The sequence below is a fragment of the Calonectris borealis genome, chromosome 3 (assembly GCF_964195595.1).
Source record: "Calonectris borealis chromosome 3, bCalBor7.hap1.2, whole genome shotgun sequence".
NCBI lineage: Eukaryota > Metazoa > Chordata > Aves > Procellariiformes > Procellariidae > Calonectris > Calonectris borealis.
Window position 1 is genome coordinate 76355524 of NC_134314.1, and position 16120 is coordinate 76371643.

Sequence of the window (16120 nt, forward strand, 5' to 3'; positions counted from 1 at the left end):
TCACCGTGTTGGCCTGGCTCGTCCCCTGCACGTGGGGTTGAGGGCTGGGCTTGCTTTGGCTGCTCTGCCATCCCCCTTCTGCCTCGCTGCCCCAATAAAGGCAGATCCGGAGCAAAACGGGTCCTTGAGGTGCTGGAGTGCATCCAGAGAAGGGCAACGAAGCTGGTGAAGGGTCTAGAGCACAAGTCTTATGAGGAGTGGCTGAGGGAACTGGGGTTGTTTACCCTGGAGAAAAGGAGACTCAGGGGAGACCTTATCGTGCTCTACAACTACCTGAAAGGAGGTTGTAGTGAGGTGGGTGTCAATCTCTTCTCCCAGGTAAGAAGTAATAGGACAAGGGGAAATGGCCTCAAGTTGCACCAGGGGAGGTTTAGATTGGATATTAGGAAAAATTTCTTCACCAAAAGGGTTGTCAAGCATTGGAACAGGCTGCCCAGGGAAGTGGTGGAGTCACCATCCCTGGAGGTACTTAAAAGGTGCATAGATGTGGTGCTTAGGGACATGGTTTAGTGGTGGACTTGGCAGTGTTAGGTTAACGGTTGGACTCGATGATCTTAAAGGTCTTTTCCAACCTAAACGATTCTATGATTCTTACTTGGGGGCAGCTTCGGAAGTCAGAACGTGGAGATAAATCGTTTTTTCTTTGCTTCTCTCCTGCCTGTGGAAGGAAAGGGGAAAAGTCAGGTGATGCTTCTGGTGGCTAACAGCATGATCCACCAAATAATCCATATGCTTACATTCATTGAAAACTAGGTTTAATGGATGTCTCATCCCTGGCAATTTTTCAAATGAGGTTAGATTATTTTGAAGAGCAGCAGAATAAGGAGTAAAGTGGAGACTTTCTGTGGCCTTGTTGCAGCTGCGCTGCTGTCTGGAAATTCTATCACAATGGTAGCATTAGTAACTTTAACTGTGGCATTTCCTACTGTAAAAACTGTTATTCTAGGTGGTTTCTAAAGTAATATGTGTGTGGTTGCATGTATGGACTTCCTAAGTTTTCCTAGAGGCAACTTCCCCATGCTCTACCCTGTGCTACGTTGCCATTCCTTTCTGGCCAGGCTGGGTCCTTCTCCTCCCACGCCCAATTTTTTACCAGGCCAAGTGTCTTTTGGCTCCACATCAGCTTCAGTAAATCCGAGCCGCTTCTTCAGTGCCTGTGGAGCTCTACCCTCACCCTGGGAGCTGCTCCAGCAACTCTGAGTCATTCCAGAAGGAGAAAGCATTGAAACCACAGGACATTCCCTGCATTGCTCCCCAAATTTAAAACCACACCTCAGCCAGCTTTGTCCCCATCGGATGTGAGCATCTCTGGGGACATCAGCGGTTCCCCCACTGGCACAGCTGCGTACGGGAGGTGAGACCGCGGTGGCGAGCACCCCTGGGCACATGTGGGGTGCAGCTGGCAGCCACAGGCACTTAGATGGGACTGCTAAGTTTTTGGGAGGATGGTGTGATCAAGTGTTGTGTTCCCTGGCTTTACTTAGCACAGGTACAACAGCCAGCTCAAGTAGGGTTTCCATGCCATCGACCTGTTCGCCTTACCCCGAGGAGCCGTGCCTTCGCCCCTCTGTGTCACCTTCCCTGGACAGGTAGGATGGCTGAATGAGCTGCTGAAAGCTCCTGCTGCGTGCCAAGGTGCCCTCCTGCTCAAAAGCCACCTTCGGCTGCCAGCAGCGGTCAGCTGTGGCAGGGAGGACGCGTTTCCCTGTGCTGACAGATGCCTCCCAAGGCAGAGTGGCTGTACGCGCTGCCTAAGGAGCGACCGAAGCCGAGATGGATGCTTTTCAGATGGCCCGTGAAACCGCCCTCCACACTTTCTCTTACTGTCTGCCTCCCGCGTAAGGTGTTAGCAGATTCTGGTCAGATCATACAGGAGAGCCCAGAGCCTGATATTGCTACTGCGGATGAGTTACCCACCAGCCATCCACTGTATTTATACGTCTACAGCAAAACCCAACAGATCCTTGGAGATGTACAATAAATGTTTTTTTTTTAGCAGATTTTGCAGATGTGAAGAAGAGGATGCTTAATGCCATACCTGTGCAGGTTTTCAGCATCTTCAATGGTCTCAGGCAGAGCCTTTCCCTTCATCTCAGGTAGGAGCAAAACCAAGCCGCCATCGATTAAACCAATCACAGCTGCAAACATAGAACAAGGATCACAAAGGCAATGCAATGGTCATGCCTGAGTTTAATTCCAAGTTACTAATTAATTCTCATTGAGACACAGCTGCCCCAAAGATTGAATAAGGACTCTTCAAACTGATAATAGCACTTGTCTTTTTTTCTACGTGATTCTCATTTTTCAGAATAATTGCTGACGTTTCTGAGGTTCATATGAGGCCTGGGAAGCTATCCTGGCCCATAGGCACAGAGGTGGCCTGGCTCCCTTGCTTTGTGCACACAATGCAAAGGAAACAGGTTTTGGCTCTGGTTGTCCAGCTGGCATGGGATTGGGGTGGCACTAGGTAGCTGTCATCCCCACTTTTGGCTAGATTAGGACATACACGAAAGGTTGCTACCAGCCCACCTGGCCAATTTCACCTTCTGATTAGTTTTAGACCCTGCTATGACCATACTCAGGGCAGTCTTGTGCCTGTGCATGCAGGCACACCAATTTGAATACGTGCAGCAGCAGACATTCAAGGCTGCCCTTTTTTTAGGGTAGCAGCCTTAACATTAGGGCTGACATGTTGCTTTGCCATCCTAAATTGCCATGGGATCCTCGACAGTTTGGGCCCCCTGAGGTACCAGCAAGAGGTGGAGTGTGACTTTTGTGTGGGGAGACAAAAGGCCATCCTGCTCAGACCTCGGTCCTGTAACCACGCTGCAGGTGAGAGAGGCAGAACCCAAAGACCTTCCTCCCTTGGGAAGGGCTCAGAGGAGGAAGTCAAAGCTGTCCCAAAAACATGGGGTCCCCTTCACTGCAGAAAGGGCTAAGGGGTGACAACTTCCAAACACCCAGAAGAAACAGACTTACCAAGCTGTATCTTACATGTGTACACACGTGTATACACATCTCTCCACATTTTTTTTAAAGGCGGGAAATAGATCACCAAACTCATTAATCTAGGCTGTGGCCAACCGACCCGTCTCGCAGCTCTCTTACCAAAGATGACCAGGGGCAGTTCGTGCCAGAGCTCCGCTAGTCTGTACACAAGGAAGGGCGTTATGATCCCGCCGAGGTCGCACATGGACGAGCAGACGAGGACTCCCAGGTTCCTGCAAAGCACGCGCATGCAGACACGCGTGCACACGCGTGCGCACACACATGTCACCGGCTCTGCCTGGGGGTGCCTCGTCCAGCTCTGCACCCCAGCGCCCTGGCAGGACCCATCCCCTGCTGCCGGGTCAGCACCCTGCCCGGGGGATTTGCAGCTGATGGGAGGAGGGATGTGCCATGAGCCTCAGGGAGGAAAAGACAGCTAACACCCCGGGGCTTTGGAAGGGACTTAGAAAGGCCTGGCCCCTATCGTGGTGAACATAACCAAAAGAGAGCACCGGCAGAGCAGTCTCCCATGGAGAAATACCACAAGACGAAATGGGTGAGGAGGGAGAGAGTTAGACAAGGCAAGACATTAAGATTAGCCCTATAGTGGAGGAGAGATGTTAATGAGCACTTGACTTCTCCTGGTTCACTGAACTGCACTGGAAGGGGAGCCTGGAGGGTGTCTGGGAAAGTTTCTTACACACAGAATCACAGGATCATAGAATAGTTTGGATTGGAAGGGACCTTTAAAGGTCATCTAGTCCAACCCCCCTGCCATGGGCAGCGACATCTTCAACTAGATCAGGTGGCTCAGAGCCCCTCAGTTGCTCACATCCCCTCAGAAACCTGCTGCCTCTGTTCTGGGCTCAGAAGCGGGAAAGGGGCTTTGGCCAGGGAAGGCTGTGGGTTTCTGCTGCACCACCCAGCAGCTCTTCTCCACCTTTGCCAGGTTTGCAAACTCCTTTTCCAGGGCAGTGCATGAACCACAGGCTCCTCAGCTGCATCCACAGCCTTGAGTCGGCCTCTCGCAGTCTCTCCTAGAGAGACACCCTGTGCTTTTACCAGATAACAGAAGATGGTGCACTTACCTGAGAAATGTTGGATACAGCTCAGGATTTACCACACAAATAATTTCATAGCACATGGTAATTCCCATCCTGCCCAAGCAAGCTGCAGTCATTTTAAGCCAATAAAGAGCTGGAAAGACATTGTGCACATTAAGGTTGGAATACAAAACCACGGGTTTTTTCTGCTCTTAACATAACACAGCATTAAAGATTTAATTTAACGAAACAGTAAGTTTGCTGTCATGAAAGATCAAGAGGACAGCATGTGATGGTGTTCTGTTTCACTCAATAAAGAATTTATAATGCAATTCTCTTGTGATTCAAGCAAATAACTAAGACTTGAGACTTTGCTAGGTTGCTGTCACAGAGAGGAGAAATCAGTGATACAAAGTAGTTTGGGTTATTCAGTGCGTTAACGAAAGCTTATGCAAGACACCATTTCTTGCTTGCAATAAAACTAAACAGAGAGCAGCTGCATTCTGTGGTAGTTGAAATCTGCTTATCAGCAAGATACTCTGTACTTTTGCACAGAGGCTTCTGATGGCTTTCAGGCTGGGACAAGTCTGTGTTGCCTCCCTGTCTCTCAGTGTATGCTCTACAATTGCTTTCATACCTGGAGCTACAGATCTCTGCTGCCAATAAATGAATATCCCAGCCCTGCGCATAGAGTCAGTCCAGGACAGCTCTGTGTGCCATGTGGGCTTTTAGATCCCAAAATGACCTTGGATCATGGCTTCAGATGTTTCAGCTATTAGCACACTTGGAGCATTGAGTTTCTCCCTCATTTAGCCAGCTGAGGGACTCGTCAAGCTCAGGGCGGTATTTTACTGATCCACAGCTGCCGGTGAGCTCGGCTGGCAGAGCCTCTCCAGACCTGAGACACCAGTCACCGCTGCATGTGGTTTGCAGCAAGTGCAGCCGTGGGAGTCTGGGGCCATCCCTGCCTCCCGGCCGGGGCTCTGCCCACCCCACCGCCCCCACAGAGCCGGCCTGGGTGAAAAACAACCCTTTTCTGGAGGGTCGGACTTTGGGCTACGGGCTTTGAAGGTGGCTCCGCTCGAGGCTGGCGGTGCCGACACAGGCAAGCGGGGGTCTCTGCTGGCAGGTGCTGCCGCCAAGCCCGGCAGGGCGTTAAACCATGGGCTGAGCTGGGCTGGCAGCAGCGTCTTCACCTGTCCCCGGTGCAAGGCGCTCACCCGGGCAGTGCTGCTCCCCATGCCCTGGCACCGGCAGCAGCTGCGGGGCCATGGGACTCCCACCCCTGCGCTCCCCCAGCAAAGCCCAGTGGTCCCTCGCATAGCCCCTGCACTCCCCAGTTGCTTGTTAAAATGAGTTTCCATTGTCTGGACGCTTTGGGTTTTTTGCCTATGACAATTTTCCATAACATTTTGTGGTTTTGTCCTTGTCCCCCCATGAACTGATAGTTGTTTGGCACTGTTATGTCTGTGGTTTCAGTCTAGTTGTACTCCATAAATAAAAAGGAAAGATGTCTCATTCGGTGGCCCTTAAGGGACACATTACTTTGAGACTATGGCCTGGGAGCGAACACTTAGCTAAACAAAAGCCAAGTGCCTGTCACCATGGTTGCTCAACATCCTACATTCATGGCAGCAGCACTGTTGATGGCAGAAAGCACTTACTGTATCCAGATGGTGTTTGTGTGCGTGTGCCCATACATTTTCCCTTTTTAGAAACAGAAAACATGGGGATTTTTGGATGAAAACCCTGAATTGTGCATTCAAATCCAAATTTTAGGTCAGACAAAAATCATGAACTTATCAGGGCATGCTTCATGATCTAGCACCTGCAGACTTGCCAACTGATTTGATGCCATTTTGGAAATTTAATTCACCCCATTTCTCCAGCCTCTCATTAGCTGGTATAAATGCTGATGGTGGGACATACATTAGCTTTTATGGTATTGGTCTTCACTGGATCACAATACTGACATGGGACAGGTTAGCAAGGATTGTTTTCCATTTTCCAGGGCAATAACCAAGAGACAGGGAGAGAATTTATGGACGGAGGAGGTTTGCATGACTCACTGTCTGGGACTAATGCTGTAACGAGGCAAGCACCACCTGCCATCACGTTTGCAGCAGCCCAGGGGTAGCGACGGCCAATGCGATCCAGTGTTAGCATGAGGATGAAGGCGGCTGGGAACTCGACGAGAGCAGAATAGAGGAAATCCAGATACATGTTCCCAGCGGCTACTCCCATGTGCATGATGAGCCCCTGGTAGAGGACGGAGCTCGTGAACCTGGGCAGAGAACAGGGTGCAAATGAAGCCAAACCCTTTGGGAGAGAGTTTACGCAAAGAGCTGAGATTTGCAGCTGGTCGGGAGCAAAACAGGCTTAAATCAATGATGATGATTTAGGGCACCAAATCACACACCTCCATTTGGGCTGCAAAAGCCTTCCCTTACCAACTGTACATCAAAATGAACGTGTGTTTTCTAATCTGAGGTGTCCTGACCAGGTCTAGAAATGAGGGTTTCAGCTTTTCTCCATCTTCATCTTCGGAGTTGAGATTCTGGGAGCACAAGGACAGGACAAGAGATTACAGTGGGCAGGGGAGAGGGTGGAGCACTGCAATGAATATTTGCCTCTGGATTAATGGGAGGATGTGGGTTTCCATTTGCCAGTTAAATAACTGAGGGCAAAATAACTTTTCCAGAGTGTTTTGGGGAAAAGAAATATGAAAATTTATATAGACAGTCTTCATATCTGTGTAGCCATGTGTATGAGGCTGTTGCATGGCATGAAGCATCATTTAAAAAAGTAATGAATAAGGACGTTCTGGAATTTTAAGTCATGAGATTTGGCAAGTTTACTGTTGATTGATACTACTTAAAGGAAGAATTTTTCTTGTCTGCTGGCTATTTTTGCAAGCCTCTTTTCCCAAATATGCTCTGTGAGGGTTCTAGGCAGTCAAAGAGAAGAAAACTCACTTACCTTTGCTTTAGGGAACTGCAGTGCTTTTGGTCGCCAAGCTGCTCCCTACTCTAAACCCAAAACAATCCTAAACTCATAACATTATTTGCCTCGAGGTTTGCATATATGCAGCAAATGCAGTGCAGTCACCTGAAAAGAGAGAGGTAGCTTCTTCTTATTTCCCTTGGCGATGTGCTTAATAACTTCCATAGCTTTGTCATTTTGCTTTTGAGCTATGAGCCACCTGGGAGACTCAGGCAGACACCTGCAACACATATAAGTGTGACAGCTACAGGGAAGGAAAATGCACATTACTGGTATACAAAAAAAGAAAATGGAACTGAGTTTCTCAGGCTAAGATCCTACAGTGTATTAAATATCCATGTGCGGTATTGAACTCAGTGGTAGCTGTGTCTGTCAGTGATTGCACTATGATTTGTGCTCCACTTGAATGGCAACATAGCCTGTTTTTTTTTTTTTTAACGCTAAAACCAGTTTATTATAGTTTGGAAACATTAGTCTGAGATAAATTCTGTTGACATGGCTAATAGTCTGTGGATATAAAAAAGAACAGCTGTAAACCTGATCCTTCAGCTTCTCCGTGTTAAAAATAAACTTTCAAAAAAAAACCTCAAAAGACCAAAAAACCTCTCCCAAATCTGTTCCCTGATCTAGTTATGGAATTTTCTAAGGAGCATTTTCACTTAATTTTTTCGCAAATAGTCACTTAATTTTTTCGCAAATAGTCAACAAAGTCTGTTGATTGCATTAAAAAAAAAAAAGCAATTTTAACCAATTATTAGAAAAACTCACTTCTCACAGTAGCTCAAGTACTGTTCAAGAAATAACGACTTATTAGTTTGTGATGGGCGGCAAGGACTCCAAACACAGAAGCGTTATGACATGTTGCAAGTAGGCCCTTGCTCTTAGGTGATTCAGGCTAACGCCCTGGGCAGGGGGAACAGAACGACAGAGAAATGCCAGATCTGATCCGATGTTGTCTTAGGAATCCTACGTGTAGCGCTATGGCCGATCCCTACAGAGAAGCCTCACTCCCAGTTACAGTCCCCTGTTTTCGGCTCGGGGTTGCTGGGAGCTGTAACAGCGGGCACTTACCAATAGTAGAGCAGGAAGAAGAAATTGGGCAGTGTGACCGCGAGCTGGAGCCACCTCCAGTGCGGAAGCGCGTAAGCCAGGGCGGTGAGGATGAGGAGTCCCACGGTGAAGGCCATCTGGTAAGTGATGCCCACTGCCCTCCGGTAGTTTGAGCCAACAAATTCTGCAACTGCAAGGACAAGTTGCATGAGGCACAGAGAAAATAAATTGGTTTGGAGAGCCGGGGGGACTCCAAAGCTCCTGCCAGCTAAAACCACGCGGTGCCCCTGTGCCTAGCCATGCCCTTGCGGCGTGGTGTGCGGGCGTGGGTTTGGATGGGAAAGCAGAGCAGGTCTGGGTCCCTGGTGTAGAGCACAGGGCAAGTCCTGACTCTTCCTCCTCCGCCGGTCAGCTGGGGACTTTGCCCCTGCCTTCCAGGGTGTCAGGCCCTCTTCCATCAGCACGGGGCAGAGGCTGCTTTCTTCCTCCCACTCCTTCCAGCTAAGAACTAAATGGGAAAATAAAATAGGCAGCTGGCACTTTCTTGCCTCCATCTCCCTCTTCCCGTACGGCTTGGGAACAGAGCCTACCCCCCCCCGCCAAGCATGTGAAACAGCACAGCAAAAATCGTTTTGGCACCAAGGCTGTGAAACACAAGTGTTATCTCTCACAGCACCACTTGCTGCCTTTCCTGGAAAAGTGTCACAGCTTCACAGTGTTTTCCATTAGTTCTTGTCTCTAGACCTCATCCTTCGTTTTGGAATGTGCCTCTCCCGGTATGAACGCTCCCTAGTTTTCAGAGCTGCCTCCTAGTTATTCCATTTATGTCTACGAGCTGGTGCAAGCTTGGGTCATAAACATCTGCATTCAAGTAAAGAGCTGCAGTTTGGCAGTAAATAGCACTGTCTGCTCTTATTACACATAGTTCCTTAAAAATCAGATGGCACCAATGGGGGTCAGCTGCTAAACAGGGGATTTCTGCCCAGAAAGTGTAATTGCAAGCTGCCGTAACTGAGGACGTAGCCTGTCAGCCAGCCCCCCTTGCTGACCAGCCCCTGTATCAGGCGGAAGATCGCTGTCCAGGTGTAGCTTGGCGCAAAAGCCATGAGAACCCCCGAGGCCGCATTGACGAGGATTGTGACCAGGAGGCAGAGTTTGCGACCAAACCTGCGGAGGGAAAGAAGAAAAGAGAAGAAAGAGGTTCAGCTGCCAGCAGGGTAGGGTGGCAAGCCAAAGGGTTTGAAGAGGCTGGAGATGATCCCTGTCCCCCTCTTCTCTGTTCATTTTGGGTAGGAGTCTGCATCTGCTCTTCCCTTCTCAGCATTTTTCACCTTGGTGGAAGCTCAGGGGACTCCCCTGTCCTGTGTTTTCAGGTCATTGTTCACTTCTGAATAATGACTTACCTAATGAGTTCAAGAAACGCTCTAGTGTGGCTCTTCAGCCCATCTTTCAGAGCTGCAATAGCTTTTTAATGGGGATCTCGTTCGATAACTGTGATCGTTACCTATTTTCTCATCAACCTTGGCTGACTATTGAACGCTTCTTGAAGAGGGTCTTGCACGTACCTGTTATTTGTCATCCCCTGTATCACCATTACTCAGTGATGGTTAGAAATAAATTGTTTCCAAAAGAAACAAGCTTACTGGAACACTGGAAAGGCATTTGTTTTCTAGCTGACAGAGATATATAGTCAGTTAGAAGTATGATTTATAAAACCCGTTAAATTAGTCAATGTCCACTAACAAAAATAACATGATAATAAATGCCAGCCAAAATAAATGTCTTCTGTTCTCCACAATAACATCAGCAGATCCCATCGCTCAAACTTTCCTCCTGTCATGAGCCTGACATAGAGACATTTTTGACTTGCCTTAAAGGCCAGCCCAAGAGAGCCTCATCAGACCATGAGAGAAGTCCTCTCCTGCGAAGGCCAGTGCCCAGTGCCTCAGCTCTGAGTGGCAGAGGTGCAAGTGCTGTGTGTTAGCGCTGACCTCGGGAGCTCTCTTGGGACACAGGGGTGCCATTTCCAAGACACCTATGACCCTTGAATGTCAAAGTCACTGCCTGGATGTGTGCCCAGAGACCAATCAAGTAAATGAGTAGATCTAATCCGTCAGAGAGAAGCACATTTGGAAAGAGCTTATGAAACCTCCCCTGAAGCGCCTGAAACGTTTGCAGGAGTTGTCCCCAGTACAGCGCGTTGCAGCAATCTCATGCAGGGGAAAACTAACTCTGGCTGCACTCAGGCTGTCTGACGAGAAGAGGATGGATATCTCAAATCCAGGAAACACAGAATTCATGGGCCTTTTTCACATTCCCTCTACTAAATTTGAGACTTCTGGGTTTCTTTTTGCCCTAAGCACAACGCTCTCAGGGTATGGGATTTTGTATTGCTGGTGGGTGCTTGCAGTGCAGGGGCCGCAGTGGACTGGGGCAGGATGGCAGTAGAAAACCCCTCGACGCTATGACATGCATGTGCTTTATCTTAGCAACAATGATATCCTACTCCCTCATGTCTTTTCATACTTTTGCTTGATAATAAGCCTTGGTAAAAAGATCCTTCAGTATTTTGACACAGAAAGAGAGCATTTCAGATAAATGGCTGTGGGTTTGGGAGCTCTGGTTTCTATTGGCTCACACAGCCATATGCTGCCAAGGAATGCCTTTGCTAGTGAACATGATTGCTTAATCCACCTCTGTGCTGAAAAGGTGATCTGAAGAGTGGTGCCTCTGATGGTCATGGGATCTGCTCACTGCTGTTTCATGTCCTGTCATGCCTGGATGAGCGGCTGCTACATATCCCCTCCTTTGATCCCATAAGCTGTGCATCATTATCTGAGCGCCAGTTTTGGGAAAAAGGACGGAATACTTTCAAATTCACTAGAAGATTAGCCAGAAAACAAGAATTTGGATTTAAGGGAAAGAGAGGATGGGGGGCTGACATATGTTTCCAATGCAAAAAAGAAACCAAGATCTTTCAAAATGCATGTGAAGAAAAGCAAAAATTGGCGTAAGCGTGTCGACCTTTGTCCTTCAAATCAGACAGGGGATTCCAGTCCGGGACTGAAGACTGGATGTGGGATCTTTGCGGTACTCTTGTAGCCATTTGATGTCTTTCGCCTGAGAGAACTTTTTGCCAAAGGTACAGCTGCACAGAAGATGTGGCCAGAAAGAGTTACTTTGATAAATCACTATCTTCTGGTGAAAAATCCGTTTAAGCAGAAAGCTTAAAAAACCCATAGTCTGGTTCACTGGCAGTAAGATAATGGTTTACTGAGGACTGGAAACCAGTCTGTCTAATCCATGCACAGGTGAGCTTCTTCACAAGCAGGTTTGTCCGTGTGGAGGGACAAGCTGGGGTTAGCTAGGTCTGTGGTAGCGACTTTCCCCACAAAGGTGGTGTGCACAACCTAACTGATGGTGTGTTTGCCTGCAATGAAACATGAGTGCAGGGACCAGCGAGACAAACACAGTCCCATCCTTATTTTGTGACACTGCAGAAGTACTATGGGGAATGTCTGTGCCCCTTCCCGTAGACCTTCCCCCTTGGAGGAGGGGAAAAGAGAAAGAAGGGAATGGTGGCAATATCTGTCTGACAGAGATGATTCTGGAGCTTGATCAGCATGGGAGGAAAAGGCTATTGATCACTGTGCTCTCCTATGTTCCGAGAATACAAAGAAAAGAACATTTCTCCAAGACAGACTGACTCCACATAAGGATTGTTCACCCCGTGTTACCTTCACTTCTTCAAATTCCAGTCTCAGCCTCTCTTGCCATTTTACTGAAAAATTTGGTAAACATGCACCAGAAGGTCAGCTACAAAGCATTAAATTTGTTCAGAGTCTAACTTAAAAAAAAATCCACTGGGCAGATATATGACACAATGACATTTGTGATGGAGGAGAGGAGATAAGGGATAATAAGGTCTAGATCTGCCTACATACAGAGCCAACTGAGAAAAAGGGGGACAACGAAAATTTAGGAAGGAGCAACTTCTTCTATTTCTTTATCTGAGAAAAACTCTCCTATTTTGAAACTGATTTATGGCCATCTGGATACTGTTAAAATTAATGCAAAACAAATTTATCACAAAGATAGGCAAATGGTCCTTCGTGCGTGAGTTAAAATTTCATCCCAAACTCTGAGCTCGCATTGCAGTTTGCCACTGTAGAAGAAAACAAAGTCTCTTCACTTGTGAATGTTCAAATTCCCCACAGAGCCACTGAGAGACTGTAAAAGTGAAGCAAACCATGGCATTTCCATGGATTCCTGGGTCACAACAGCCTTTGAAAGCAGGGGCTTAGGAACCACCATCCACCCCTTTGTAAGTGACACATGGGCCTTTTGAATCAAGTTTTAATTGCACTCATTTCCTCTTTGAATCGTGAATGTTGTTCAGCGACATGCAGAAAGCAGATAGCCAAAGGAAACAGTTCATCTCACACCTGTCTACACACTACATACCTGTCTGCTAGGTAGCCAATGCTCATGGAGCCAATAAAAAACCCAACGTTCACACATGACTGGAAGAGGTCCAGCTTCCAGGAGTCCTCACACACCAGGTTAAACTGCAAGGGCAACCACAGAAGAAGCACGGGAACATTCAACACAAACCACGGCTGTTCGAGGAGGCAGGAAACCAATGACACACAACTAGAAAACAGGCTCCAGAAAAGAAACCCTCTAATCTCTTAAACTGACATCTGCAATACATCTTGTCTGGATTTTCCCAAACCTTGTGGAAAAGTTACACCCTGGAAAATGATTGCAGAATGACATGTAAGGAGAGTGAGAAAAGGAGAGAAACGTTGAACGAACAAACTAAAAAGTTCAGAAAAATCTTACCCTCTCCTCTCCACCCATCTGCTTGAAATTTGGAGGACACTTGGAGCATCTTTTCCTTCCCAGATGCCAAGGCCTGTCTCTACCCGTGTATTATCTTGCTGCGTGAAAGCGGTGCCGGGCGTGAGAGGTGGCGGAGCTGCCATGAGCCCTGCCAGAGGGGAGCCCAGAGGTGGCTGTCCTGCTCCTCATTAGTACTGGCAAAATACCCAGGATTTGGTTGACTTTTCTCTGCAGTGAACCGGCACTCTGTAACTTGCTTTTGATTTACAATTAACAGGTTACCAACCTGCACCCGGCGAGGGGAGAAGGGCAAACTGGTGTTAACTTCTTCACAGCTGGAAATATTCATTCAGGTGTAACTAGACTTCAGCCCAGAAAGAAGCATGAATGTCTTTGCTTATTCAATCTCTTTCTAACCCGGACAAGCTTGCTGGGGCCGTACCAGACAGCTCAGATCGGTTTCCCTGGCTTGACTGACGTGGGGGACGGCTGGGAGTGCTCTTCTCTGCCCCAACCCATCTGTCCCAAGGGAAAGAGAGGTGGAGTTGCTTTGTAACGGTGATGATAGCGAAGCAAGGGAATATGAATACCCTGCCTGAGGAAGCTGTGAAGCATCCAGCATCGCAGTTTTTTAAGAACAGGTTACAGAAACATCTGCTAGGCATGGTTTAGGTATAGTTAATACAGATTTGGGATTGGAGGAGAAGTAGAAGAGATCTCTCTTGAGGTCCTTCCCATGCTTCAGGTCTCTACATGGCTTTTAGACTGTTAGTACTGGTTTGCACAGTTTTTCAGTTTCTAAACTATCTGTTTTAGATAGTGTAAGTTAGAAGAAAAGAACACTTGTTGCTAACTCATTCTCTGACAAATTTAGCCCCATCTTCTACTTCTTGTTCATTGTACATGAGTATCTCTTTGGATTATCACCCAAATGTGCAATTCCTCAGTTTGGGCTACAGGGTGCTACCCTCAATTTGGTGACTGAAATACTGAATTATGACAATAGCCATTGTCTGATTGATTACAAGCTTGCAGTATTATCCTCCCAGGAAAAGCAATCATTTCCCATTATTTATCCATATAAATCTTTGCTCTAAGTCTCTAGCAAGTCCTGATATTCACTATTTCTTAGCAATCAGGCTCAGGCTGTGTACCAAAAGCAAACTTTACCAATCCAGCATCTTCTAGCTTCAAGGTGTGCAGGCAAGAGTGATTTTGCTAGACAAACTGTGTCTTACCTCAGTCACGAGAGAGGTCCCCGGGAAGTCGTAGACCCAGCCGTCCCGGCAGGGACCGAGGGGGACGGCGCTCCGGTTGCCCACGAGGCTGCCGAGGGGGTCGGTGCAGCTGACGCCCGTCGCGTTCCAGTCCACCTCGTACCTCCTGCAGCGGCTGCCGAAACCGGCCCCATGGCCTCCCCACTCGGGAACCGTGTGATTCAGCTGCTCCTCCAGGCTCCAGCCACACCGCTGGCTCAGCTCAGCCGCCCCGGGGCTGCGGCAATGGTGCTCGGGGGTGAATCCCAGGAAAAAAATCCCCACGTAAATGGGAGCGAAGGTAGCAGAAAGCAGGCATAAGACGAAGAGGGTTCGTTTCTGAAAGAAGTCAAATTCTCCGATCTGCTCTAAAATGTCATCCAGGGTTGGCATCTTTGTATGTTGCAACTCATTAAGATACCTAACTCAAGCTGCTTTCCAGGGCTTTGCCCTTCACTGCATGCTTAAGTAACAGCAGAAGTGTTTGCTCAAAACTCACAAACAAATAATTAATTAACTTTGTCAATTGTCAAGCCATGCATCACAACCTTTGTTTCTTCAGTGCCATTTCTAAGCAAACTTTGGCTCTCTTGTCTTGGCCTCTGTTGTTATTTTGTTTCGTATATGACACGCTTGAAATACAAGAGCTGATGTCTTAGGTTGTGGCCCTTTCGGTCTGTCACTGAGAGTCTGTCAGTGCACAGTATGGGGTAGGCGATAATTCCTTTGCCCAGTATTTTCAGAGGCCATAAATATTATGAAAGCAATGTTGTCCTCTCCCTCGTGTAAATACAACTGAAGAAATTCATACTCAAAATTACACTGGATATAGATGACCACTTGCATGCTGCTTTGGGGGTGTAGAAGAAGACAACGCAGAGAAGACACAACAGGGCAGATTTCTTTTAGGCTGAAGTCACATTAAAGTCACATTCCATAATTTTGGTAAAATTACAAATACAGATATTTGAGTGATTGTATGTTTCCACAGTGGTGGTGTCTGTAAGTACAGAATCACAAGGAGTTCTCATACAAACACATTTCCAACATATATAAGTACAGTTTCAGGGGTTTTATCAGGCTGTATTTCAAATTGACAAACATTTTGTTCAGTGTCAGGACAAATGTCTTGGGCTTTAACAGTATTACTGTCACAAATAAATCCCTCTTGTTCCTGTACAACACATGTGTCAACATCAATAGTTTGCCATTTGTTCTCATTTTGTTGGGCCCATGCTCTGTTCTGACGGATAGAGGACAGTTCCGTTGCCATTGAATTCCAGCGCAATGACTGGGAATATGGTGCATACCAAAGCATACTTAGGGTGTCTGGTGGAATTGTTGCACTACCTGCAGTCCACCAAGTACCTAAAAATTTTACTTATTTACTTCTTCCCTGGCATTTCTCAGGTGGGATTTCAACTTCTGTTTTATATAGCGCTTGCCATACTGCTGTTGCTGCTTCCCCTACCTCTTCAGGGGAATCTCCTCCAATTAGAATATCATCTATATATTGGTACAGTTTTACATTTTGCAGTTCGGCACGTAACACTTGCTCCGTTCACTCCAGTGATTTTAACTCCTTGTCGTCCAGGTCGTACACCCAGCTCCTTGGCAACCTGTTGTGTTAGTATTGAAATTTGTGCTCCTGTATCTATTAGAAATTTTACCAATTGTTGTCAAGGGCCAATTGGAGTTAAAATGTATTCTGCTTTAATGATGGGTGTAACCTCATATTCAGAGGAATCTGAGGGGAACAAGGGGCCATCATTTCCCTCATCATAGTCATCAGGATCACCCCAAATATTACTATCCCAATCCTCTGGGGACACTATTAATTTCCTAATCTGCATGGGGTTAGGTGGGTGTGGGGCATGCACGAGCATCATCTTGATCTTTTCTTCCAACTTTTGTGATTTCTCCTTTTCTTCCTGT

The 16120-nt window shown here is 47.3% G+C and overlaps 1 protein-coding gene across 1 annotated transcript; it reads right to left on the reverse strand.

Moving 5' to 3' along the window:
* Positions 1-465: 465 nt before the first annotated feature.
* LOC142081401 (solute carrier family 22 member 2-like) lies at positions 466-14578 on the reverse strand. Its single transcript, XM_075148130.1, has 11 exons — positions 14168-14578; positions 12549-12652; positions 9097-9251; positions 8106-8274; positions 7140-7254; positions 6482-6588; positions 6101-6315; positions 4077-4185; positions 3109-3221; positions 2039-2138; positions 466-658 (listed from the first exon to the last, which is right to left on the reverse strand). Exons 1-11 carry the CDS (start codon positions 14576-14578, stop codon positions 592-594), a joined length of 1665 nt encoding a protein of 554 aa, XP_075004231.1. The 3' UTR covers positions 466-591.
* Between the last annotated feature and the right edge of the window lie 1542 nt (positions 14579-16120).

What these genes read in the sequence shown, in the direction of transcription:
- LOC142081401 (XM_075148130.1), bottom strand. Translation starts at nt 14,578, where the DNA reads ATGCCAACCCTGGATGACATTTTAGAGCAGATCGGAGAATTTGACTTC. An exon ending in GCTGACAGGCTACGTCCTCA is followed by an intron (nt 8,275 to 9,096) that starts GTTACGGCAGCT and finishes TTGTCCTTGCAG; the next exon opens with TTGCAGAATTTGTTGGCTCA. An exon ending in CTGTATCCAACATTTCTCAG is followed by an intron (nt 3,222 to 4,076) that starts GTAAGTGCACCA and finishes CGTGCTTTGCAG; the next exon opens with GAACCTGGGAGTCCTCGTCT.